The 25,207-nt window shown below is 41.3% G+C and overlaps 1 protein-coding gene across 3 annotated transcripts in view; it reads right to left on the bottom strand.

The window, feature by feature from the left end:
• rybpb (RING1 and YY1 binding protein b) overlaps positions 1-25,207 on the bottom strand; it is a 136,124-nt gene that overhangs the window by 20,920 nt on the left and 89,997 nt on the right. For all 3 annotated transcript variants that reach the window (XM_063067907.1, XM_063067905.1, XM_063067906.1), the window contains exons 3-4: positions 9,098-9,265; positions 299-394 (exon numbers count right to left, since the gene is read on the bottom strand). In XM_063067907.1, coding sequence (XP_062923977.1) covers positions 299-394; positions 9,098-9,265 — 264 coding nt within the window. The remainder of the gene's footprint in view (positions 1-298; positions 395-9,097; positions 9,266-25,207) is intronic.

Raw genomic sequence — 25,207 nt, 5'->3', positions numbered from 1 at the left:
AACAAGTAAAGCTGTTGTAATTATTTTTCCCCAAATCTACCAGGCATATTAAATAACAACAAACAACAGGAATTCTGCAGATGCTGGAAATTCAAGCAACACACATAAATGTTGCTGGTGAACGCAGCAGGCCAGGCAGCATCTCTAGGAAAAGGTGCAGTCGACGTTTCAGGCCAAGACCCTTCGTCAGGACCATTTAGGCATATTAAATAGTTAATTTATGTTCTAAATATCAATTTACAAAATGAAAGTTATGTAATCATGCAATTATATTTTGCAAGAAATAAGAACATTTTACCTTGAAGTGTGTAAGCTGTCAGTTTTTGTTGTGGCTTTCCCAGATTGTATACTGTTGATTTCACTTGGGGGTCCCTTTTCAAGTTCCATCTTCGGCCTGAAAGACAGTTTCAACATATATATGCCCAACAGTTCTGCTAAAGGATTGTTACTCAAGGAATTAACAAAAAAATATGTAACAACTTTGAATAAACACCTTCAGCAAATATATCTGAATTGGATTCATTTACTCTATAATTGCATTCTTAATTTGTAAGCACATATCCTGCTGGTAATATTAAACTAATCAAATATCATACTGTTTAGTAAATTTATGACAAAAATATCCAAATGTTTGCAATTAATTTCCAACTTGTACAAAATCTTGGTTGATTTAGCAGGTATGTCCAAGGTGAATGCATAAGCTGTTGATTGTCATTCTGGCAAAGAATATTATAAGACACTGATAACATATGTCACATAATTGGTTAGCTGCAGGCATACTATAAGCTCAGTCACTGCCTAGAACAGAACAAAAACCTAACATCTGCCATCAAATACAGTTGCAAGAACAACATAGACTGCAAGGAGTTGAGGCAAAGTAGTGTAAATAGAACAACATCTGGAGGAGTACATTGCCTACCTTGCTGGGAAGAATGCAGAAAATATAGTCATACAAAAGTATGCCACAGAAGCAGGCCATTCAGCCCATCTAGTCCACGCCAAACCATTTAAATTGTTTCTCTTATCGACCTGCACCAGGACAATAACCCTCCATAACCATCCACGTACCTAAAACTTCAAACTTTGAAATCAAGCTCACATGCACCACTTGTGCCAGCAGCTCGCTTCATACTCTGGGTGAAGTTTCCCCTTAATTTCCCTAAACTCTTCGCCTTTCATCCTGAACCCATGAACTCTAATTGCAATCCCACCAACCGCAGTAGAAAAAGCCTGTTCACATTTATCCTACCAACACCCTTCGTGGTTTTGTCAAATCTATCAAATCTCCTCTCAATCTTCTATGTTCCAAGGAAGAGTGTAGAATAGAAACAGGAAGTCTGTCTGTGAGGCCGGCATTTTGTACTGGGTGTCAGATGTGGGAAATCCAGGAGACTCCCAGCCTCCCGGACTGTCACATCTGCACCAAATGCGTTGAGCTGCAGCTCGATGACCTTCATCTGGTTAGGGAAAGTGAGGAGGTGATAAGTGAGGAGGTGATAGAGAGGAGCTTTTGGCAAGTAGTCACACCGGGGCCCTGGGAGACAGAAAAGTGGGTAACAGTCAGGAGAGCGAAGGGCAAGAGTCAGATACTACAGAGTATCTCTGTGGCCGTTCCCCCTTAACAGGAATAAAAACTCCTGTTTTTATTTTGGGGGGGGGAGAAGAAGAGAGATGACAGACCTGGAGGAAGCAAAAGGCACAGAGTCTGGTCCTGTGGTTCAGAAGCGTATGGAAAGGAAGGCGGCAGCAGTAATAGGGGACTCTATAGTTAGGGGATCGGACAGGCGATTCTGTGGCTGCAGGAAAGAAACACGGTTTGTAGTTTGCCTCCCAGGTGCCAGGGTCCGGGATGTTTCTGATCACATCCACGATATCCTGAAGTGGGAAGGTGAACAGACAGAGGTCGTGGTACATATTGGTACCAATGACATAGGTAGGAAAAAGGAGGAGGTCCTGAAAACAGACTATGGGGAGTTAGGAAGGAAGTTGAGAAGCAGGACCTTAAAGGTAGTAATCTTGGGATGACTGCCTGTGCCACGCGACAATGAGTATAAGAATTGAGTGAGGTGGAGGATAAATGCGTGGTTGAGGGATTAGAGCAGGGGGCAGGGATTCAGATTTCTGGATCATCGGGACCTCTTTTGGGGCAGGCATGACCTGTACAAAAAGGACAGGTTGCACTTGAATCCGAGGGGGACCAATATCTTGGCAGGGAGGTTTGCTAAGGCTGTTGGGGAGAGTTTAAACTAGAATTGCCGGGCCGTGGGAACCAAACTGAAGAGACAGAGGAACGGGCTGTTGGCTCACAAATGGATAAAGCCTGGAGACAGGGAGAGAGGGAGGATAGGCTGGTGATAAGAGAAGGGACGTGCTTAGACCAATGGTTTGAGATGTGTCTATTTTAATGCAAGCATCATGAACAAAGCGGATGAGCTTAGAGCGTGGATTAGTACTAGGAGCTATGATGTTGTGGGCATTACAGAGACTTGGATGGCTCAGGGGCAGGAATGGTTACTTCAAGTGCCAGGCTTTACATGTTTCAGAAAGGACAAGGAGGGAGGCAAAAGAGGTGGGGGAGTGGCACTGCTGATCAGAGATAGTGTCACAGCTGCAGAAAAGGAGGAAATCATAGAGGGATTGTCTACTGAGTCTCTGTGGGTGGAAGTTAGGAACAGGAAGGGGTTTATAACTCTATTGGGTGCTGTTTTTTTTTATATATAGACCACCCAATAGTAACAGGGACATAGAGGAGCAGATAGGGAGACAGATTCTGGAAAGGTGTAATAATAACAGGGTTGTCGTAATGGGAGATCTTAATTTCCCAAATATTGATTGGCATCTCCTTAGAGTGAGGGTTTTAGACGGGGTGGAGTTTGCCAGCTGTGTTCAGGAAGGTATTGGGAAAAGAACCTGGGTCAGCTGTCAGGTTTCTCAGTGGGACAGCATTTTGGAGATAGTGATCATAATTCTATCTCCTTTACCATAGCCTTGGAGGGGGATAGGAACAGACAAGTTAGAAAAGTGTTTAATTGCAGAAAGGGGAAATATGAAGCTATCAGGCAGGAACTTGGAAGCATAAATTGGGAACATGTTCTCAGGCAAATGTACGGTAGAAATGTGGCAAATGTTCAGGGAAATTTGCGTGGCATTCTGCATAGGTACATTCCAATGAGACAGGGAAAGGATCGTAGGGAACAGGAATCGTGGTGTACAAAGGCTGTTGAAAATCTAGTCAAGAAGAAAAGCTTCAAAAAACTAAGTAATGATTGAGATCTAGAAGATTATAAGGCTAGCAGGAAGGAGTTTAGAATGAAATTAGGAGTGCCAGAAGGGGCCATGAGAATGCCTTGGCAAGCAGGATTAAGGAAAACCCCAAAGCATTCTACAAGTATGTGAAGAGCAAGAGGATAAGACATGAGAGACTAGGACCAATCAAGTGTGATAGTGGAAAAGTTGTGTATGGAACCGGAGGAGACAGCAGAGATATTTAATGAATACTTTGCGTCAGTATTCACTACAGAAAAGGATCTAGGTGATTGTAGGAATGATTTACAGTGGTTTGAAAAGCTTGAGCATATAGACATTAATAAAGAGGATGTGCTGGAGCTTTTGGAAAGCATCAAGTTGGATAAGTCTTCAGGACCAGATGAGATGTACCCCAGGCTACTGTGGAATGTGAGGGAGAAGAATGCTGAGCCTCTGGCAATGATCTTTGCATCATCAATGAGGCTCTGGAGGATTGGAAGGTTGCAGATGTTGTTCCCTTATTCAAGAAAGCGAGTAGAGACAGCCCAGGAAATTATAGACCAGTGAGTCTTATTTCAGTGGTTGGTAAGTTGATGGAAAAGATCCTGAGAGGAAAGATTTATGAACATTTGGAGAGACATAATATGATTAGGAACAAGCATGGCTTTGTCAAAGGCAGGTCATGCCTTATGAGCCTGACTGAATTTTTTGAGGATGTGACTAAACACATTGATGAAGGTAGAGCAGTATATGTAGTGTATATGGATTTCAGCGAGGCATTTGATAAGGTACCCCATGCAAGGCTTATTGAGAAAGTAAGGAGGCCTGGGATCCAAGGGGACCTTGCTTTGTGGATCCAGCCTCCAACCCGATGGCATGAACATCGACTTCTCTAACTTCCGCTTAGGCCCCACCTCCCCCTCATACCCCATCTGTTACTTATTTTTATGCACACATTCTTTCTCTCACTCTCCTTTTTCTCCCTCTGTCCCTCTGAATATACCTCTTGCCCATCCTCTGAGTCCCCCCTCCCCCTTGTCTTTCTTCCCGGACCTCCTGTCCCATGATCCTCTCGTATCCCCTTTTGCCTATCACCTGTCCAGCTCTTGGCTCTATCCTTCCCCCTCCTGTCTTCTCTTATCATTTTGGATCTCCCCCTCCCCCTCCAACTTTCAAATCCCTTACTCACTCTTCCTTCAGTTAGTCCTGACGAAGGGTCTCGGCCTGAAACGTCAACTGCACCTCTTCCTACAGATGCTGCCTGGCCTGCTGCGTTCACCAGCAACTTTGATGTGTGTTGTTTGTGGATCCAGAATTGGCTTGCTCACAGAAGGCACAGAGTGGTTGTAAACGGGTCATATTTACCTCATATTCTGAGGTGACCAGTGGTGTGCCTCAGGGATCTGTTCTGGAACCTTCTCTTTGTGATTTTTATAAATGACCTGGATGAGGAAGTGGAGGGATGGGCTATTAAACTTGTTGATGACGAAGGGTGGGGGTGTTGTGGATAGTGTGGAGGGCTGTCAGAGGTTACAGCACAACATCAACAGGATGCAGAACTGAGCTGAGAAGTGGCAGATGGAGTTCAACCCAGATATGTGTGAGGTGGTTCATTTTGGTAGGTAAAATATGATGGCAGAATATAGTATTAATGGTAAGAATCTTGACAATGTGGAGAATCAGAGGGATCTTGGGGTCCAAGTCCATAGGACACTCAAAGCTGCTGTGCAAGTTCATTCTGTGGTTAAGAAGTGCATTGGCCTTCATCAACTGTGGGATTGAGTTTAAGAGGCAAGAGGTAATGTTACAGCTCTATAGGACCCTGGTCAGACCCCACTTGGAGTACTGTGCTCAGTTCTGGTCGCCTCACTACAGGAAGGATGAGGAAACTATAGAAAGGGTGCAGAGGAGATTTACAAGGATGTTGCCTGGATTGGGGAGCATGCCTTATGTGAATAGGTTGAGTGAACTCGGCCTTTTCTCTTTGGAGTGGCAGAGGATGAGAGGTGACCTGACAGAGGTGTACAAGATGATGAGAGGCATTGATCGTGTGGATAGCCAGAAGCTTTTTCCCAGTGCTGAAATGGCTAACACGAGAGGGCACAGTCTTAACGTGCTTGGAAGGAGGTACAGAGGAGATGTCAGGGGCAAGTTTGTTTTTGTTTTGTTTTGTTTAAGGCAGCAGAGAGAGTGGTGAATGCATGGAATGGGCTGCCAGCAACGGTGGTGGAGGCAGATACGATAGGGGTCTTTTAACATACTCCTGGATAGGTACATGGAGCTTAGAAAAACAGAGGGCTATGGGTAATCCTAAGTAATTTCTAATGTATGTACATGTTCGGCACAGCACTGTGGGCCGAAGAGCCTGTATTGGTGCTGTAGGTTTTCTAGGTTTCTATGAATAATGTCCTAACCTTTTCAGTCTTTCGTTGTAACTCAGGTCCCCAGTCCCACAACATCCTTGCGAATTTTCTCTATACCCCTTCAATCTTATTTACATCTTTACTGTATGTCGTGACAAAAACTGCACAGAATACTCAAATTAGGCCTCACCAATGTCTTGTACAACTTCAACATCCCATCTCCTGTTAACTTATGAGGGCCAATGTGGCAAAAGCTTTCTTTACAACCATATTCACCTGTGAAAACACTTTCAATGAATTATCAATCTATGTTCCTAGATTGCTTTGTTCTACTACACTCCTCAGTGCCCTACTGTTTACTGTGTAAGACCTACCCTGATTAATCCTGAAGTGTAATACTTCACTCATCTGCATTAAATTCCATATGCAAATTTTCAGCCCATTTTCCAAGCTGGTTCAGATTCCCCTGCAAGCCATGTTGGTATTCCTCGCTATCCACTACACCCCCAATCTTGGTGTCATCTGCAAATTTCCTGATCTAGTTTACCATGTTATGTTGATATAGATGACAAACAAGGGACACAGCACCGATTCCTGCAGCACTCCACTAGTCACAGGTCTCCAGTCAGCGAAGCAACCGTCGACTACCACCCTCTGGCTCCTCCCATAAAGGTAATGCCTAATCCAATTTATTACCTCATCTTAAATGTCAAGTGACTTAACCCTCTTGACCAACCTCCCATGCTGGACCTAGTCAAATGCCTTGCTAAAGTCCACATGTCTCGCCTTGATCAGCTTTCCGGGTAACTTCCTTGAAAAACTCCAAGGTGGTTAGACATGAAGACATGCTGACTATCCTTAATCAGTCCGTGCCTATTCAAATACTCATATCTGGTCCCTTAGAACACCTTCCAATAATTTTCCCACTGCTGATGTTAGGCTCACCACCTACAATTTCCTGCTTTATTTTTAAGAGTCTTTCTTAAACAGCAGAATAACATTGGTTATCCGCTAATCCTCTTGTATCACTATGGTGAATTTAAATATCTCTACTAGGGTCCTGGCAATTTCTGCACTTGCCTCCCATAGAGAGCGAGGGAACACCTCGTCAGGGTCCGGGGATTTATTCACCCTAATTTGCCTCAGAACAGCAAACTGCTCCTCCTCTGTAATCTGTATAGGGTTTATGAAGTTGATACTGCTTCTGAGTAAATATAGATGCAAAAAAATAATTTAAATTCTACCCCCATCTCTTTTGGCTCCATGCATGGATTACCATTCTGATCTTCCAGAGGACCAATTTTGTCTCTTGCAATCCTTTTGCTCTTAACATATCTGTAGAATCCCTTAGGATTCTCCTTCCCCTTGTCTGTTAGGGCAATCTTGTGCCTTCTTTCAACCCTCCTGATTTATTTTTTTTCTTGTATTTCTTATACTCCACAAGCACCTCATTTGTTCCTACCTGCCAATACCTGCTATGCAGCTCTTTAAAAAAAAAATCAGTGCCTTAATATCTTTTGAAAACCAAGGTTCCCTACACCTGTTATCCTTACCTTTAGGTCTGACAGGTACATACAGGCTTTGTACTCACAAAATTTCAGTTTTGAAGGTCTCCAACTTACCAAGTACACCTTTGCCAGAAAAATGCCTGTCCCAATCCACACTTTCCAGATCGTTTCTGATACCATCAAAATTCTGCAATTTAGAATCTCAACTCGCAGAGCAGACCTAACATTTTGCATACTTATTTTGAAACTAATAGCATTGTGATCACTAGATGGAAAGTGTTTCCCTATACAAACTTGTATCGCCTGCCCTGTCTCATTCCCTAATAGATCAAGTATCACACACTCTCTGGCTGGGACTACTACGTGCTGATTAAGGAAATTTTCCTGAACACACCTGACAAACTCTATCCCATCTATCTTTTACAGTATGGATGCCCCAGTTAATATGTGGAAAGTTAAAATTACCCTCTATAACAACCCCACATTCAAGAGAAAATCTGCAGATGCTGGAAATCCAACCAACACTCACAAAATGCAGGAGGAACTCAGCAGAAGGCAGCAGCTATGGAAAAAATGTACAGTCAACGTTTTGGCCCGAGTTCCTCCAGCATTGTGTTGCTGTATAACAATCTTATGTTTTTTTGCAACAGTCTATGATCTCTCTACAAATTTGTTCCTCGAAATCCCTTGGACTATTCAGTGTTTTGTAATATAGCCCCATTAATGCAGTCATATCTTTCTTATTCCTCAGTTCCACCCATAAAGCCTCACTAGATGAGTTCTCCAGTCTGTCCTGTCTGAGCATTGCTATGACATTTTCCCTGACTAGTATCACCATCCATTCTCCTTTAATCCCTTCCAGCCTGTTGCATCTAAAACAACGGAACCTGGAATACCAGGTTGCCAGTCCTGCTCCTCCTGCAACCAAGTCTCACTAATGGCTACAATATCATAATTCCAGGTGTTGATCCATACTCCGAGTTCTTCTGCCTTTCCTATGATACTTTTTGCACCAAGACAGGACATTAGTCGCCTCATGCTCAGATTCTGTCTGAAGTCTTAACAGCATGTCCCCACAACCTCTCCACTATATGTCCTGGCACTCTGGTTCCCAACAAGCTAGAAAACATTGACATTCAGAGGTATTAAGGTTCTTGTACAAAGCAATTAAAAAGCCAAATGGTACCTTAAGCTTTGTTGATTCTAAGGCAGTTAGACTAAGGAAACTATATATGCAATTGTACAAGACTTAGGCGAATGGTTTAGAATCCTTACCTTGGTAAGGACATACTTGGTTTTGAGGTAGAACAAATATTCCTAGTTCATTTCCTGGAATTAGACAGCAAGCAGCCATATACCAATGGATTATATAGAATGTGCCCATTTCCTCCACTTTTTAATTCCCAAACTTGAATCTCATTGAAATGAAACTCGTTAGAGGGTTTGCACAGATCTTGAGAAACTCTTTCCTCTGATGAGACAGGGGCTTGTAAATTTACTACAAAGAAATCAGTCACTATAGAACTGCAGTGAGAATTTATTTCTACTAAGATTGCAGATCTTTGAAATTCTTCTCCACAGAATGCCACAGTCGACAAGTCTATGGCTTTATTCAAAAAGATTAATGCATTGTTATGCATTCAGGGTACCAAGGGATTTAGGAATAGAACGGGAAGTGGAATTAGTATAAATATTCAGCATTAACTTGATGAATGCAGGGCACCTACATAGTCTTCATGCATTTTGTATGTCTGAATTCTAAGTTAAGAATGTCACTATTTCTGGAGAAAGCCGCATTATCCAATTATACAATTCCACTGAATTAGCACAGTAGCTACAAGACTATTTTTAAATTATATAAGTTTAATGTTGTTAATAAATCTTCAACTATAAATTCTGAACAATGAGATCTCTGACTAAGGAAGACTGTTAAAATATAAAATATTAGAATTTATAAAAATGTTTCAGCACTCCTCTTACTTTATTTTCTTGTTGCTGTTCTTTTTGCTTGCATTTGAGCTTACTTCTTTTTCTTTGTCAGGTTTATCTTTTTCAACTTTTTCCTTCTTCTCTTTCTTTGGAGGTGGAGGTGTTGCATACTGCTGTGCTACTTGTTGTGCAACCAGCTGTGAGTTTATTCTTGGCTTTCTGCAATTAAAAGAGATGCATTACTTTTATTATATGATAGCACATTTCTACAAACAAATACTCTAGGTAGGTAATAGTATGAAACAGTAGTTCCAAAACTAAAAACACAATCAAAATACATCAAATCCCAAACACTACTAAATTTTAGAATGACTTAAAAATATCTAAATAGGCTGGGACAAAAAAAAGACTTGCTTGTCCAAGTGACAGTCTATAAACATATGCAACTTTACAGCACAAGTTAAAAGTGTGGAAGTGTCTTTGCATACTATTACATTACCAAAAATATCTGTGCATTTCTATCTACTGGAAACACCTAAAATGCTCCACATGGGAAACAGACACTGAACCATGAAAGTCAAGATTCCACAATCATTAGTTCAAGGACAAATAAAAAGATTGTTGTAATTGCTATGTACGAGTCCCAGATATCTGTAAGGACTACTGACAATAAAAAGCATAGGGTGAATACATTCAAGAACCAAAGGACGGGGTTTAAGCAGAGTTGAACAAATAAAAGATCGCAGGTATTAGAAACAAGGGGCAAAAATGTTGCATAATAATTATTTACAGAAAGTGGCAGCGGAAGGCAAAGCAAATGCAGTAGTTAAGTCTGATTGTGACTTAAGTAATCTACTGCAAGGAAAGCAAGCTTCATATACATTAATATTTGCCCTTACTCACAACTTACATTTGTATTTGTAAAGTGAAAGAAGTTTGAAATCAGAACAGAAAGTTGCCAGAGTTACTCATGTCAAATATCAGTTCCAGAGACAGCGAGAAAGAAACACCATTTCTATGACCCTTCATCACAACTGGAACAGTGGAAACAAGAATTTACTTTTCAGAAGAGGAATGGTGAGAAGGCATTTGTCACCTGTCTGACCTATTGCATAATAGTCAGCATTTCTATATTCATTCCTGATATTTTATTATGTAATCAATTTTAATCTTGGTCATCATTTGAGGACAAGTCAACCTTCTCAAAGGATCTAGTTAAAATTTCAAAGTACCCAGATAGAAAATTGAAAAATCTTTTAAAAAATTCTAAAATTTTTGAGAAGCTCAGAGGTCAAACTGTGAGATATTTGTAGAGTCAATCAACACAATGAGTAACTAATAATGTAAATACACACTGGCAAGAAACCCAAAGAAAACAAATGCATGTTTTTTTGTCGGTGGTAATAACATTAGGCATAAAAAAAAACACCCTCAGACACATTTAAAAGTAATTGCTTGAAGTACTTTGTTTTGTCATAATCTATATCTTTAAATCACTTCAGCTTCCTAAAAAATGAATCTTATTTACGCGGGCCGAAGTAGCACTTTGAGTTTAAAATGTTTTTATTTTCATTCATGTAAGCAGCATTACTAAAATATGCCCTTTACCTTCTTAATATTTAGTATGCCATAGCAATAAGAATGGCAGTGAACATTGGTAGCCCAGGTTGAGGTATTTGTACTGGTAATACAGACATGATCCACTGCCGGTGATCTGGGTACGTGAAAACTGAGAAGGACACCACTTTCACTGGGACACCACAGAGATTCTGAGGCAGACAAACACTAAGCAGGCACGAGAACTTTTAGTTTCTGATACAGGTGTCCCCCGCTTTTCGAACATTCGCTTTACGAAACCTCACTGTTACGAAAGACCTACATTAGTACCCTGTTTTCACTTTCAGAAGGTGTTTTCACTGTTACGAAAAAAAATTCAGCGCGCGATGAAAGGCAGAGCGTGCCCCGAGCAGCCGCTCTCCCCCGGATTCGGAACAGCATTGCTGAAACACGTGCCTGTGAGCAGCCATTTGCAAGATGAGTTCTAAGGTATCAGAAAAGCCTGAAAGAGCTCGTAAGGGTGTTACACTTATGGTAAAACTAGACATAATTAAGCATTTTGATCGTGGTGAATGAAGTAAGGACAACGTGAGTTTGGCTTGTGGAAGCTGACGAACATGATGTTGAAGAGGTTTTGGCATCCCATGACCAAGAACTGACAGATGAAGAGCTGATGCAATTGGAAGAAAAAAGGATAACAATCGAAACCGAATGAGTAATGATAAAGTACGACTGTAATTTTGAAAGGGTACGTTGGTTTAGGAGATATTTGCAGGATGGTTTGAGTCCTTATTAAAGAACTATGTGATAGAAAAATGCGCGAGGTTCAGCAGTCAAGCAAGCCTTCCACATCAGCCACAGCAGACGACGAACCTCGACCTTCAACATCAAGGCGGGCAGAGATAGAAGAAGATGAGCTGCCTGCTCTAATGGAAACAGGGAATGAGATGACACTCCGGTGTCCCACCACCCCAACCCCCAGGCTACGGACAGATACCGATTCGTGGAAAATGCAATGGTAGCCGGGACGCACACAGCACATCTTTAAGAAAAAAGCCGAAATAAACACGCTAGTTAATTAGGTGCCACCGACACGTAATTGTCGGTCCAGATCAGAGATGACGCAATGGGAAAATCGGCACTGATCTGGGCCGACAATTACGTGCCGGGCAGCACCTAATTAATTAGCATGTTTGTTTCAGCTTTTTTCTTAAAGATGTGCTGTGTACCTTCCGGCTACCGCTGGAGCCCTGCATTCTTCGCAGCAATGTATCGCTCAGCAGCCTGGAGGGTGGGGGGCCACTGCACCACCCAAACTCCGACTCAGTCTGACACACCATCATCAGTGTGCTCGGCGCTGTCCCAATTCCAGTAAGTGATACTACACTGTACATACATTATTTCTACTTTATATCAGCTGTGTATTTTTACGTGTTATTTGGTATGATTTGGCAGCTTCATAGCTTAAAGGTTACTGGAGAGAGTGTTCTTGCCAACGGCGCTTGCATGAGATTTTCTGCCGATGGCGCTTGGATGAGATTTTCGCTACGGAGAACAGTTCAGTAATGATTGTGAAAAAGTATTTCTACTTTATATTGGCTGTGTATTTATCATATTATTCCTGCTTTTACTACATGTTACTGTTATTTTAGGTTTTATGTGTTATTTGGCATGATTTGGTAGGTTATTTTTGGGTTTGCGAACACTCACAAAATTTTCCTATGTAAATAAATGGTAATTGCTTCTTAGCTTTACGACATTTCGGCTTACAAACCGTTTCATAGGAATGCTCTACCTTCAGATGGCGGGGGAAACCTGTAACTCAATAAATAAACAGTTCAAAATAGACACCATCTATGAACCCCTAAGAGTCAAAGAAACACAAGCCAATAGAATTTGAAAGTCAACTGAAGGGGTAGCCAATCTAGACCAAGGCAAGTGAACAGGTAGGTGCCTATATAAACATGAGCACTCCCAGAGAGAAACACAAACTGCATACTGAGGATGTCACCTCGATGGACGAAACGTCTGCAAGTTAATTGCCAAGCTCGGTGAACACAGCACAGCATTTCATGTCAGTGGTACATCACGGGTGCCAGTATTAAACCAATTTTTTGATATATTTTAATGGACTGGATATGTACAAAATTTCAACCTTGTTAAAATGCTCTCACAATAATAGGGAGGAGAGTAACAGACTTGCTAAATATATGGAGCAGCACAGGTTAATGCAGAATAACTACATTTTGGTAGAAAGAATGAAAAGCAATATGATTTTTTTTAAAATAACTATTAGCAATACAACATATTGAGAAAGGTTAACAAAGCAAGGTTTACCACTGGCTTTATTAATAGAGACCAGTCTGACTGGTAGGTCTCAGCTGAAATACTATATTCAGCTCCGAGCATTGGAATGGTACTATAGATGCCAAACTTCATTCACAAGCAGACTGAAGTTGGGGATGTTGCTATCACAGTCAAGTAAAAGCACAAAGAGCTTGTTGTAGAAAATAAAGAGAACTTTTACTAATGACACATGTGAAAAGCAGCAGGCCACATATTTTACTAGATGTAACCAAAAAAATGTGAGCTATGACTCAGAATGAAATGTCTTAAAGAATGGCAACATTCAGAAGAGAACTGAACAACAGAAAAACCCAGAAGCCTAAAAAAGCAAAGAGGAGCTAACTGGGTTGCTCTTAAGCAGCAAGAGTTTAACCTGTGCTACATCACCCACTGCTTGACTCCAGAAGAAACATCCTGCTCCAGCATCAATGAATGCATTTATTATGCACTTCTGCAGTGAATCTGTGCCTTCAGATGTTGATCAAATCTGCCCATCAAAATAACCAGGGAATCATGGCCCTGTCCCATGTCTTGAAAACTTTTGTAGTTGTCAAAAGAAATGCCTTGAAGAAATCCTCAAGATGGCAATCCCATAACATTTTGAATTGAAAACAGTTCCAACCCTTTTCATCTGATTTATTTAAAATTTGACTGCACAGAAAAACCAACTGACAAATCATCTAAAACAATTTTGAATACAGCAGCAGCAATAACACTCAATTATTAGCATATTTAATCACCCTTTGTCCCAATGGAACAAGGCCTACTGGCAAGAAATGAATACAATAAAGTGTACTAAATTTCACTGTACTTTTCTCCCAATATTCTTTCCTCCTTTATGCTTTGAATCACCTTAGTGATAACTAAATGGTTACATCCATCCCTAAGCTGATTCAATGTGCGAAGAATAATATTGGGGAAAGTTACAATGAAATTCAGTACACCTTCTACAGTGGTTTATGTATTCAGCATATTATAATATCACATTCACAATAGACATTATGCAGATGTGACCATGCATTCCCCGCTCCCAAATAATGCTGTGGGTGGCAGTGAAATTACATTCCCAGAAAATGATCCATATTGTGATTTACCTTAAAAGTATTGTCAACTATATACGCATCAGGAAATGCCCGATGAAAAGCATTGTATTTACTTTTTATTCATCCCCCTCCTGTGTACATACATCTATTGATGCTTCTGGACACATCTTCAGTGATGTTCCTGGAATCATCGGGTGTTTCGGGTCTTTCAATATCATACAACCTCCTCCAGGTGACCCAGTCGGGGCTGATTAGACCCCAGCTTGTGTCCAGATGGCTAGCTACTTATGACTCCATGGCTCCCCTCTTTTGAGATATGGACTCCAATAAATTCTGTAAGAGACTATCTTATTTAGCCATCTCAAGATTTTGGGTAGTAACTCCTGAATTCTGTAAGGGCAAGTTTCCATAATGAATATGGCTGTAATGCAGGGGACCCCAAATTATATGCACTACACTGAAGACTCAAAATTACTGTCATGGACAACTAAGTGGTCAAGTAGTTAAATACTGCTGCTCCTCACGCTGCATTCAAACTTTAATATAACAAAGCATGATCAAGATAGAGAATAACCTGAAAAAATATTATCTTAAATCATTTATTATATTGAAAAATACAGCTCAAAAATAAAAACATTTTATCTGACCAAATGTTCTACTGGTGGACTTTGTTTCCAGGCATAATATTGATAACTCAGTTGTTGTCAGATGCCAAAGCCAAAAGACCTGTTTTGTTAAAGCATTCATTTCAGATGCTCACTAAAATGAGTTCACAATCAATAGTTAGTGACTTATCCATACCGTGGTTCAGAGTTCAAATCATCCTATCAGTTTCTAGATTTCAACGCTGCAACTGCATTGAAACAAGTACGAGAGATGCAGCTAGAACCAAAGACAAGTCTTCAGTACGCTCACTAGGGGCCATCTGTAACAATAATCAAAATTGTATCCAGTGCTGCTTCAAGTATTGTTCATCGGTTAAAGGACAGTGGGTAAGAAGTGATTTTATGGGGGCCAGAGCAAATCTGACAACTCTTAGGACTATCATTTCCAGGCAGCAAACCCATGATCATAAAAAGTAGTATCAAGAGTCATCTATTTCTTCCTTCAAAACTGGCCTACCATTTAAAATTTCATATCTGATCTGCTGTCCCTGCATCTTTTCTTACCTCTGTATCCCTGAACTCTAATATCCCAGATTTGAATAAAAGCAATGACCAAGCTGCCTCTGCCCTTTGGGATAGAAAATTTTGAAGATCCGTCAGCTTCATTGAAGAAATTTCTCCTCATTTCATTTCTAATTTGTCTTGATTATTGGACTCTTTCACAAGCCTTCCCATCAAGTCCTCTAAGAATTTTGCACATTTCAGTTAGGTATCTTCTAATTCTTTTTTGTGGACTGAATAGGCAAGAACTCTATTCTCCAATCCTCCTTGTAAGACAGAACCGAGAAGCAGTCTGGGTGAATATTGCCTGTATTAGTACAGTGGATTCTAATTTATTGGGACACAGTACATTTTGGCCCAATTAAGTGGCTGCCCAATTAGCTGATGTTTCATGGAAATAGTTAAAAGGTATAGAAAAAGACAAACTACTGTTTAAATTATTAACAACTTATGCATTTAAATAAAATGCAGAACAAATTAGAACACGCTCAATACTACTGGTGGTTGCCCAGGGTATTCAATAATAACAGGAAACTGTGCGGGAGGATTTTTTTTAAGCTGCTGCAGGGGCAGTGACACTATCAACCATGGAAATCTCTAGCCAGCAGTACAAGTAGATGTCACAACTGGTGTCTTCTTCGGTTGCAGTGACTATTGTTGTGCCTCATCATGCCCTGCTTCCTTCACAGAGCATTACAGAACCGCCTTCCTGGCTATTGGATCTCAATGTGGATCTCATCCATCCAGTATGCTGGACGTGACTCTGCCCAAATGACTGGATATAACAAGAGGACAATAGGGAGAGGTCTGACATAACCATTCTCACAAAATTACAATCAGACTGCAGCTTGCTTAGTCATGCGGGATAGCTCTCCCAATTTAGATACCCATTTCAAGATGTTTGTGAGGAAGACCTGGCAAAGTCATACTGGTTGGTAGGTTAATTGGCCATTGTAGATTGTCCCTTGATTAGGTCAGGATTAAGTTGTGCAGCATGGTTTTACGGGCTGGAACGACAGACTCCATGCCCTATCTCAATAAATTTTTTTTAAGATAAAGTTTTACTTGGCCATGTCAGGACCGGATCAGCACCTTAGTCAACACCAAGTGATTTGGTTGGTTTTATCTTTTTTGCTTAAACTTAGCTTAAAAGCCAACCACATTGCTGCACGTGCAAAGATACACAGAAGCCAGGCTAAGCAAAGACAGGATGTTTCATCCTCTACGGACACTGGAGAATCAAGTTTTTACAGTTATCCAACAGTTTTAGTGTTAGCTTTAAAAAAAGAGTGGATTTAAATTTCACATCAGCCAATGGTGGGCTTTGAAATCACATGCATTTGCTCCCACTCTGCTGGACTTTTTGTTATCTTAGGTCAAAAAGTGATTAAAAGAGGAAGGCAAGTTATGAAATCACCGTCTATGACAATAAGATGCCCTTTAACTATTTCCAGCACAAGGAGAATGAAGTAAGAATATTACATGCATTTTCTGCAAAATAAGCCATCACCTTTCTATTATAATCACAACCACTTTTAACTGTTAATACTTAAACCCCAGTTTCCAAGTAATTTCCATCTTCTTCCTACCAAAACATCGATCCTTTCACTCATCTACACTGAGCTCACTTGCTAAGTATTTGCCCATTCTGCAAGTTAGTACTCTGAAACATTGCAATTATCTCCTGATTCTCATGTCCATATCTCTGAGGATCTAATCTGGTCCCAACACAATGATGCAGCTATAAAGAAGGCAAGGCAGTGGCTATATTTCATTAGGAATTTGAGGAGATTTGGTCTGTCACTTAAAACACTCAAAAACTTCCACAGATGCACTGTGGAGGGCATTGTAACTGGCTAAATCATCTGGTCCGGGCGGGTGCAGGCGCTACTGGCTCAGGATCAAAAGAAACCACAGGAAGTTGTAAAACTAGTCAGTTCCATCATGGGCACTAGCCTCTGTAGTATCCAAGACCTCTTCAAGGAGCAGTGCCCTTAGGATACCACCAAAAAGGTGGTATCCATTACTAAGGACCCCCATCACAAAGAACATGCCCTCTTCTCATTGTTACCATCAGGAAGGAGGTACAGAACTCTGAAGGCACACACTCAGCAATTTAGGAACAGTTTCTTCCCCTCTGCCATATGATTTCTAAATGGGCATTGACCCCACGAACACTACTACTATTTTTAATTTCCATTTTTGCACTACTATTAGTAACTATTTAATATACATACAGTATATACTTAGGACAATTCATTTAGCTTTTCTATATTTATCATGTATTGCATTGTACTGCTGCCACAAAGTTAACAAACTTTACAACATAGGCTGGTGATATTAAACCTGATTCTGAAGTGTTTTCCAGCCACCTTAACCCACCAATATTTTGGTACAATTTTCAGATGTAGATATTGTTTTGATTCCAAGTTCTGAATCACTATTTTATTTAAATTGTTAATAGCAATTTCAACCCCGACCCTTGTGGAACACTATAGTCTTCATTTTCTAATATATACAGGGATCTTTTACTTCCTCTCACAAATGGCCAGGCTAGGCACAGGATCTAAGAAAAAGAATCCAGTGCTTTCCCAGCATATATGATGAATAAACTTTTCTTGGGCTTCCAGTTGGGTTTAAGTATCAATTATAACCAATGTTTTAATGACAAACTCTGCCATTTTCATCAGGGATAATGCTTGGGCACATCTAGTATAGTGCTATTTATATCCTGTCATCCATCCCTCCTTATTGGATGAGGACTAATCAATCAGGTTTCCACTCCAGTTTTTACTTAGAGCGAAACCTTAGTCTTCGTTAAAATTCTTTTCCTCTAGTTTTATTTCATGGCTTCCTTTACCAGGTGGTCTCAAAAGTCTTTGAAATAAAACTAGAGCAAAAGAGTTTTAACAAAGATGAAGGTCTCCCTCTAAGAAAGAACTGGAATTCAATTTTAAACAAGGAGGGAGAGCAGAAATCCGATTAGCTAAGGACAAACCAATCAGGAGGATGGCATAAATAGTGCTGAGCCAGACATGCCCAGATGAAATTGGAAAGTTTGTCATAAAAGCGTCAGTTGCAATCAGTACTTGTACCTGGCTGGAAGTCCGAGAAGAGAACACAAGAACTCATTAGGGCGCAGGCCAAGAGGCAGAATTGCAGGCAGAGGAAGCAAGTTACTTTAAAAAGTCCTCTTGTTTACTACTTTGTATGTGCATTTTATAGATGTACCTTCTTTGAATTTATGTTGATTTACAGTTTTTAAATAATTAGTGCAAAACAAATGGGGTACTGTTTGTATTTTTAATTTTGCACAGAACACACACCTCAAACTTCAATTTAAATTTCAAAACATTATTAGTATGATAACAGGTCATCTCAGTACTTCAGATAATCATCAGTAGTTCAAATATGCAGCCGTTTTTGTTGGGCTACTCTGCAATTAAGGAACTTTGTCCTTAATGAAATTTTGACTAAAATGCTCCAACTGCTCCAGCATTATTTTTCACTAATCACATTAGGAATTAGGATGAGCAGTTCTTTACATCTTAATTCATTCATACAAGATCATTTTTGTTGCATGTCTTAGCTATGAATATATTACAAGGCTTCTGATCTGGTAATATGGGAAGCCAAATGTTTGAGGAACAATTTAAATTTCATAAAAGATTTGTAGAAATATTAATTGATTCACTAAACAGATTTTAATCAACAATCCTCACTACCACTCGGAGTTCGCATTTCTGATTATGACAAGCAGCCAACTGTTGGAAAAATAAGAAACTTAAAATATAAATATTCAGTACTTCGCTTGATTTGTTCACAATAGGAATGTCAGAAAACATTGAGTGCAGCAACTTTCTGAGTGCAGTTTCATTTATGAATGAAACTAACATGGTTATTAGTCACACACACAAAAAATGCTGGTGAAGGCCAGGCAGCATCTAGAGGAAGAGATTTGAAAGTGGGAGTGGGAGGGGGAGAGGGGAGATCCAAAATGATAGGAGAAGACAGGAGGGGGAGGGATGGAGCTAAGAGCTGGAAAGTTGATTGGCAAAAAAGAGATACAAGACTGGAGAAGGGAGAAGATCATGGGACGGGAAGCCTAGGGAGAAAGAAAGGGGGAGGGGAGCCCAGAGGATGGATAGCAGGCAAGGAGCGATTGTGAGAGGGACAGAGGGAGAAAAAAAGAGAAAAGAAACAGAAATAGATAGATAGATAGATAAATAAGGGATAGGGTACGAAGGGGAGGAAGGGCATTAACTGAAGTTAGAGAAGTCATTGGTCATGCCATCAGGTTGGAGGCTACCCAGACGGAATATAAGGTGTTGTTCCTCCAACCTGAGTGTGGCTTCATCTTGACAGTACAGGAGGTTGTGGATAGACATATCAGAATGGGAATTGGACATGGAATTAAAATGCGTAGCCACTGGGAGATCCTGCTTTCTCTGGCGGACAGAGCGTAGGTGCTCAGAAAAAAAGGTCTCCCAGCCTGTGTCAGGTCTCGCCAATATATAGCAGGCTGCACTGGGAGCACCAGATGCAGTATATCACCCCAGCCGACTCACAGGTGAAGTGTCGCCTCACCTGGAAGGACTGTCTGGGGCCCTGAATGGTGGTGAGGGAGGAAGTGTAAGGGCATATGTAACACTTGTTCCGCTTACAAGGATAAGTGCCAGGACGGAGATTGGTGGGAAGGGTTGGGGGGGGGGGGAATGAATGGACAAGGGAGTTGCGCAGGAAGCGATCCCGGCGGAAAGCAGAAAGTGGGGGCGGGGGAAGAGAAGGAAAGATGTGCTTGGTGATGGAATCCTGTTGGAGGTGGCGGAAGTTACGGAGAATTAAATTTTGGACCCAGAGGCTGGTGGAGCTTAATAATTTCTCCTTTGGCTACGTCCACTTCCTCCAAACTAAAGGTGTAGCCATAGGCACCCATATGGGTCCCAGCTATGCCTGCCTTTTTGTTGGCTTTGTGGAACAATCCATGTTCCAAGCCTACACTGGAATCTGTCCCCCACTTTTCCTTCGCTACATCGATGACTGCATTGGCACTGCTTCCCGCACGCATGCTGAGCTCGTTGACTTCATTAACTTTGCCACTGACTTTCACCCTGCCCTCAAGTTTACCTGGTCCATTTCCGACATCTCCCTCCCCTTGCTTGATCTTTCTGTCTCTATCTCTGAAGACAGCTTATCTACTGATGTCTACTATAAGCCTACAGACTCTCACAGCTACCTGGACTATTGCTCTTCCCACCCTGTCTCTTGCAAAAATGCCATCCCCTTCTTGCAATTCCTCCGTCTCCACCACATCTTCTCTCAGTATGAGGCTTTTCATTCCAGGACGAAGGAGATATCTTCCTTTTTTAAGGGGCTTCCCTTCCTCCACCATCAACTCTGCTCTCAAACGCATCACTCCCATTTCACGCACATCTGCTCTCACCCCATCCTCCCGACACCCCACTAGGAATAGGGTTCCCCTTGTCCTCACCTACCACCCCACCAACCTCCAGGTCCAACATATAATTTTCCATAACTTCCGCCACCTCCAACAGGATCCCAACACCAAGCACATCTTTCCCTCCCCCCTAGTTTCTACGCTCTGCAGGGATCGCTCCTATGTGACTCCCTTGTCCATTCGTTCCCCCCGCCCATCCCTTCCCACTGATCTCCCTCCCGGCACTTATCCTCGTAAGTGGAACAAATGCTACATATGCCCTTACACTTCCTCCCTCACCACCATTTAGGGCCCCAGTCCTTCCAGGTGAGGCGACACTTCACCTGTGAGTCGGCCGGGGTGATATACTGCGTCTGGTGCTCCTGATGTGGCCTTCTATATACTGGCAAGACCTGACGCAGGCTGGGAGCCGTTTCACTGAACTCCTACCCAGAGAAAGCAGGATCTCCCAGTGGCCACACATTTTAATTCCACGTCCGATTCCCATTCTGATATGTCTATCCACAGCCTCCTCTACTGTCAAGATGAAGCCACACTCAAGTTGGAGGAACAACACCTTATATTCCATCTGGGTAGCCTCCAACCTGATGGCATGATCACTGACTTCTCTAACTTCCATTAATGCCCCTCCTCCCCTTCGTACCCTATCCCTTATTTATTTATTCATTCATTCTCTCTTTTTTTCTCCCTCTGTCCCTCTCACTATAACTCCTTGCCTGCTCTCCATCCTCTGGGCTCCTTTTTTCTCCCTAGGCTTCCCATCCCATGATCCCCCTCCCACTTTCAAATCTCTTACTATCTCTTCTTTCAGTTAGTCCTGACGAAGGGTCTTAGCCCTAAACGTCAACTGTACCTCTTCCAAAAGATGCTGCCTGGCCTGCTGCATTCACCAGCATCTTTTGTGTGTGTTGCTTGAATTTCCAGCATCTGCAGATTTCCTCGTGTTTGCATGGTTAATAGGCACAGGTTTGTTTGATTGGAAAAAAATCTGTTCAAAGGGGTCCTGATTATGGTAGATAAAATAGGGGCATAGATTGATAGTAAGAAACATTTCTCCTTCGAAGAATCATCTATAGTGAACAGGCACACATTCCAATTTGAGATGGTAGATGCAGTGGGAATTTCAGACCATTATTTTCCAGCCTGAGGCTGATATCTAAAAGGACATTGGAGGTAGAAACTCACAAGTTTAAGTATTCAGAAGAGCACTGGAGATTCTATACCATAGAAAGCCAAGGGCTGAGAGATGGAATATGAAATTATTGTAGATACTTGTTGGTCAGTACACACGCAGGAGTTACCAAGTTGCCCCATTCCTGCTGATTCCTATTGTGCCTATTCCTGCAAGGGAATAAATGTAGAGTCTCTGACAGTGCCCCTGATAAGGTGAAGGCCTGAAGTAGCCATACCCTTTGATTAAGACAGGTTTGTTTTCTTGTGGGGCTCAAAATGATGTACAATTTTAAGTTACTGACTCTTTACAAGATCCCTCAGAATTGAGAATGACTATTCCACTTGCGTTCCATGGACTCTGATATGAGAGATGAGGACAATGTGAAAGATGGAGACTCTTTACCAACGTGGAATGGACTGAAGGCTCTTGGTATCATCCGAAATGCAGGTTCTTAATTTGGAATAGTGAAGGTCCAAGATTCTCAGGGTTAATAGGAATCTTGAAATTTTCAGCGGTTTTGACTGCAACTTGAATCTTCTCATCTGTTCAACTGGAAACCTCTTCAAAAGATTGTTCTAAATAGAGTATCTACTGGAGGAGCTGGATGTCAGATGTGCAAACAACGGGGCTTCCACAGAGCCCAATGTAACTGAGTCCACAATGCTGAGGAAGTTTACTTGCAAAAGGACACCAGCAGTGGTTCACTTTTTCTTCCAGTGAAGATGGAATATTTTTCAGACTTAGCATTGGTGGCACCTTTCTATTACTTTGAGGTTGCACAGCAGCAACACAACATGCACCAGTACCAACAATAATCTCAACCAGTAATCATCTGTGCTCACATGAAAATAGCCCATGACACCCTAAATTTGGACAACTCTAGTCTGTATGACTGCTCCAATATTTCACACGATCATTTCAGATCTACACCACAAGCAATTTTGTGATTATGCAATGGTTGATAGGTTAATTAGTCATTGTAAATTGTCCCGTAATTAGGCTAGGATTAAATTGGGTGTTGCTGGACAGCACAGTTCTGTCCTATATTAATAAATAAGATATACTTCTTGTTTTGCTTTGTTACATGTGCTAAAGGGAAGCCCTTGCAACTAGTGACATGATCTAATATCAAGATAATCCTGGGCTGAATCAACAAATTATGAGCAACAACCCTCATGTCTCAATACAAGCTCTGCTCCTATCCTATGTAGAACACACCCAAGCAAGTAATGACAACAGGATGAAACCTTGCAACCAAAGAGTACAAGTCCAAATATTGCAATGAGAGGAGGCGAGAGAAGATGGCTGCACGACGCAGCGCGCGCAGCTCTCCAGTGAAATGATATCATATTTGTAAGTAGGATGCCATGCACAATTCTGATTTGATGGAGATAGACGTGAGAGCACAGAGGAACATCTGGAGAAATTTCTGAAATGCCCGGTTCGCTGCTGCTGCTACTGTGCAATTGAGAATCTCCGGAGGGAAGGCTCCAAAATCCCCGACTTTGCCTGCTGCTAGCAACTGAGGCTGGGGTCGAAGCGTTCAGCAGAGATGGTGCTTGGTACTCGGTACTCGGTGTCGGAGGGCTGATCGGAGCTCAAAGTTTTCGGACGACTCAGAGTCGAACTATGGTCGGGCATGGCAGAGAGAATTTTCTTTTTTCTCCCGTCTGCGTGAGATGTGGGATTTTCGAGAGACTTGGAACTTTTTTTTACTGTGCCCATGGCCTGTACTTCATCAAGTTGCACTATTGTAACTATATGTTATAATTATGTGGTTTTTGTTAGTTTCAGTCTTGGTCTGTCCTGTGTTTCTGTGATATCACACCAGAGGAATAGTGTAATCATTTCTTAATGCATGCATTACTAAATGACAATAAAAGAGGACTGCATGTCCTCATAATCTAATCTAAATGTGTTTGGTACTAGACTGTAAATAAAACTGAATCCCAGTACCATTTCGCTGGAAGGAAATAAACCCTCACAGAAAAGTTGAGCTGTGCATTATACATAGGATTTACAGTTGAGAAACTTTTCTCCAACCACTTCAAAATTCGACATTTTATCTGTCAGCAAAAGAGATATGGATAATCTCTTTACATAGTTTTTCCTTCAGCCAAGCACCAAACCTACTTTTTCACCTCAGATAGTGCCATAGATTGAAATTGCTCAACAACTTCCTCACACCTGCAGATTAAATCTTTTACATTTAACTTTGCATCCATAACCCCTAGTTCTTAGCCCAAGAACTGAAAACATCTACCCTGCCTCGCGTTTTTTTTTGCATTTTTCAGTATCTGCATTTAATGTTCTGTACATTTCCCCAAACAGCATTCAACATTTCAAGTCATATTGTGTTCCTCATATTAGGCAGTGTTTTGCCGAAGTGGCTGAATTCAGTGAATGATTCCCAAAACACTCAATGTCAATCATTGAGACTTTGTTTTAGAATAAAAAATGAAAACACTTAATTCTGTGAGATTCCCCCCCCCCATATATTTCACTGAGATTTGCTTTCCATTATATTAATCCCATAACTGGAAAAATATCAATAGATGTTTTTAAGAATCCGTCATCCTATCATTCTGGGTACTTCCGCCCACTCAAATTTATTTACCCTCACATGAATACTCTTCAGCATTTTTAATATTGCTACAGTGCTTCTCAAGCAACTTGGAAATGAGTCTCAAAAATTAACTGCCATTCTTTGGCGATGCAATTCTAAATTACTACAGGAAGCTATAGAAAACAAAGGGAAAATACAGAACTAAGGAAACTTTGCCAGAAAATCAAAGTAAAAATGTGAAAGGATTATGGAATTATATACAGCACTTTCAGTGTCACTGAAAAATTAGGATGACTCAATGAGAACATGGGACTTGGTTTAACATCTCATCTAGCCTCCTGATTTTGATTTTCCACTTTAGCGAAGTTTTATCTTTTACTTATTTATGGGATGTGGGCAGCACCAGCTAAGCCAGCGTTTAATGCCCAGCCTTAGTTGCCCTTGAGAAGATGCCTTCTTCAACCGCTGCAGTTCTCAAGGTGTAAGTACACCCACAGTGCTGTTAGAGGGGGAATTCCATGATTTTGACCCAGCGACAATCAGGAATGGCGATATGTTTCCAAGTCAGAATGGTGAGAGACTTGGAAGGGGATTTCCAAGTGGTGGTGTTCCCAGGTTTCCGCTGTTGTCGTCCTTCCAGATGGTAGCGGTCATGGGTCTGCCTTAGGAACTTTGGTGTTTTGTTGCAGTTCATCTTGTAGATAGTACACACTACTGCAACTGCTCAGTGGCGGAGGGATTTGGATGCTTGTGGAAGGGGTACAAATCAAGTTGGCTGCATCTTACTGGATGGTGTCTAGCTTCTTGAGTGTTGATGGAGCTGCACTCATCCAGGAGTGAGCTGAGTATTC

This window comes from Mobula hypostoma, chromosome 15 (assembly GCF_963921235.1).
Source record: "Mobula hypostoma chromosome 15, sMobHyp1.1, whole genome shotgun sequence".
NCBI classification, from domain to species: Eukaryota; Metazoa; Chordata; class Chondrichthyes; order Myliobatiformes; family Myliobatidae; genus Mobula; species Mobula hypostoma.
The sequence above is the reverse complement of the archived record's forward strand: the minus strand, read 5'-3'. Positions and strand labels throughout refer to the sequence as shown.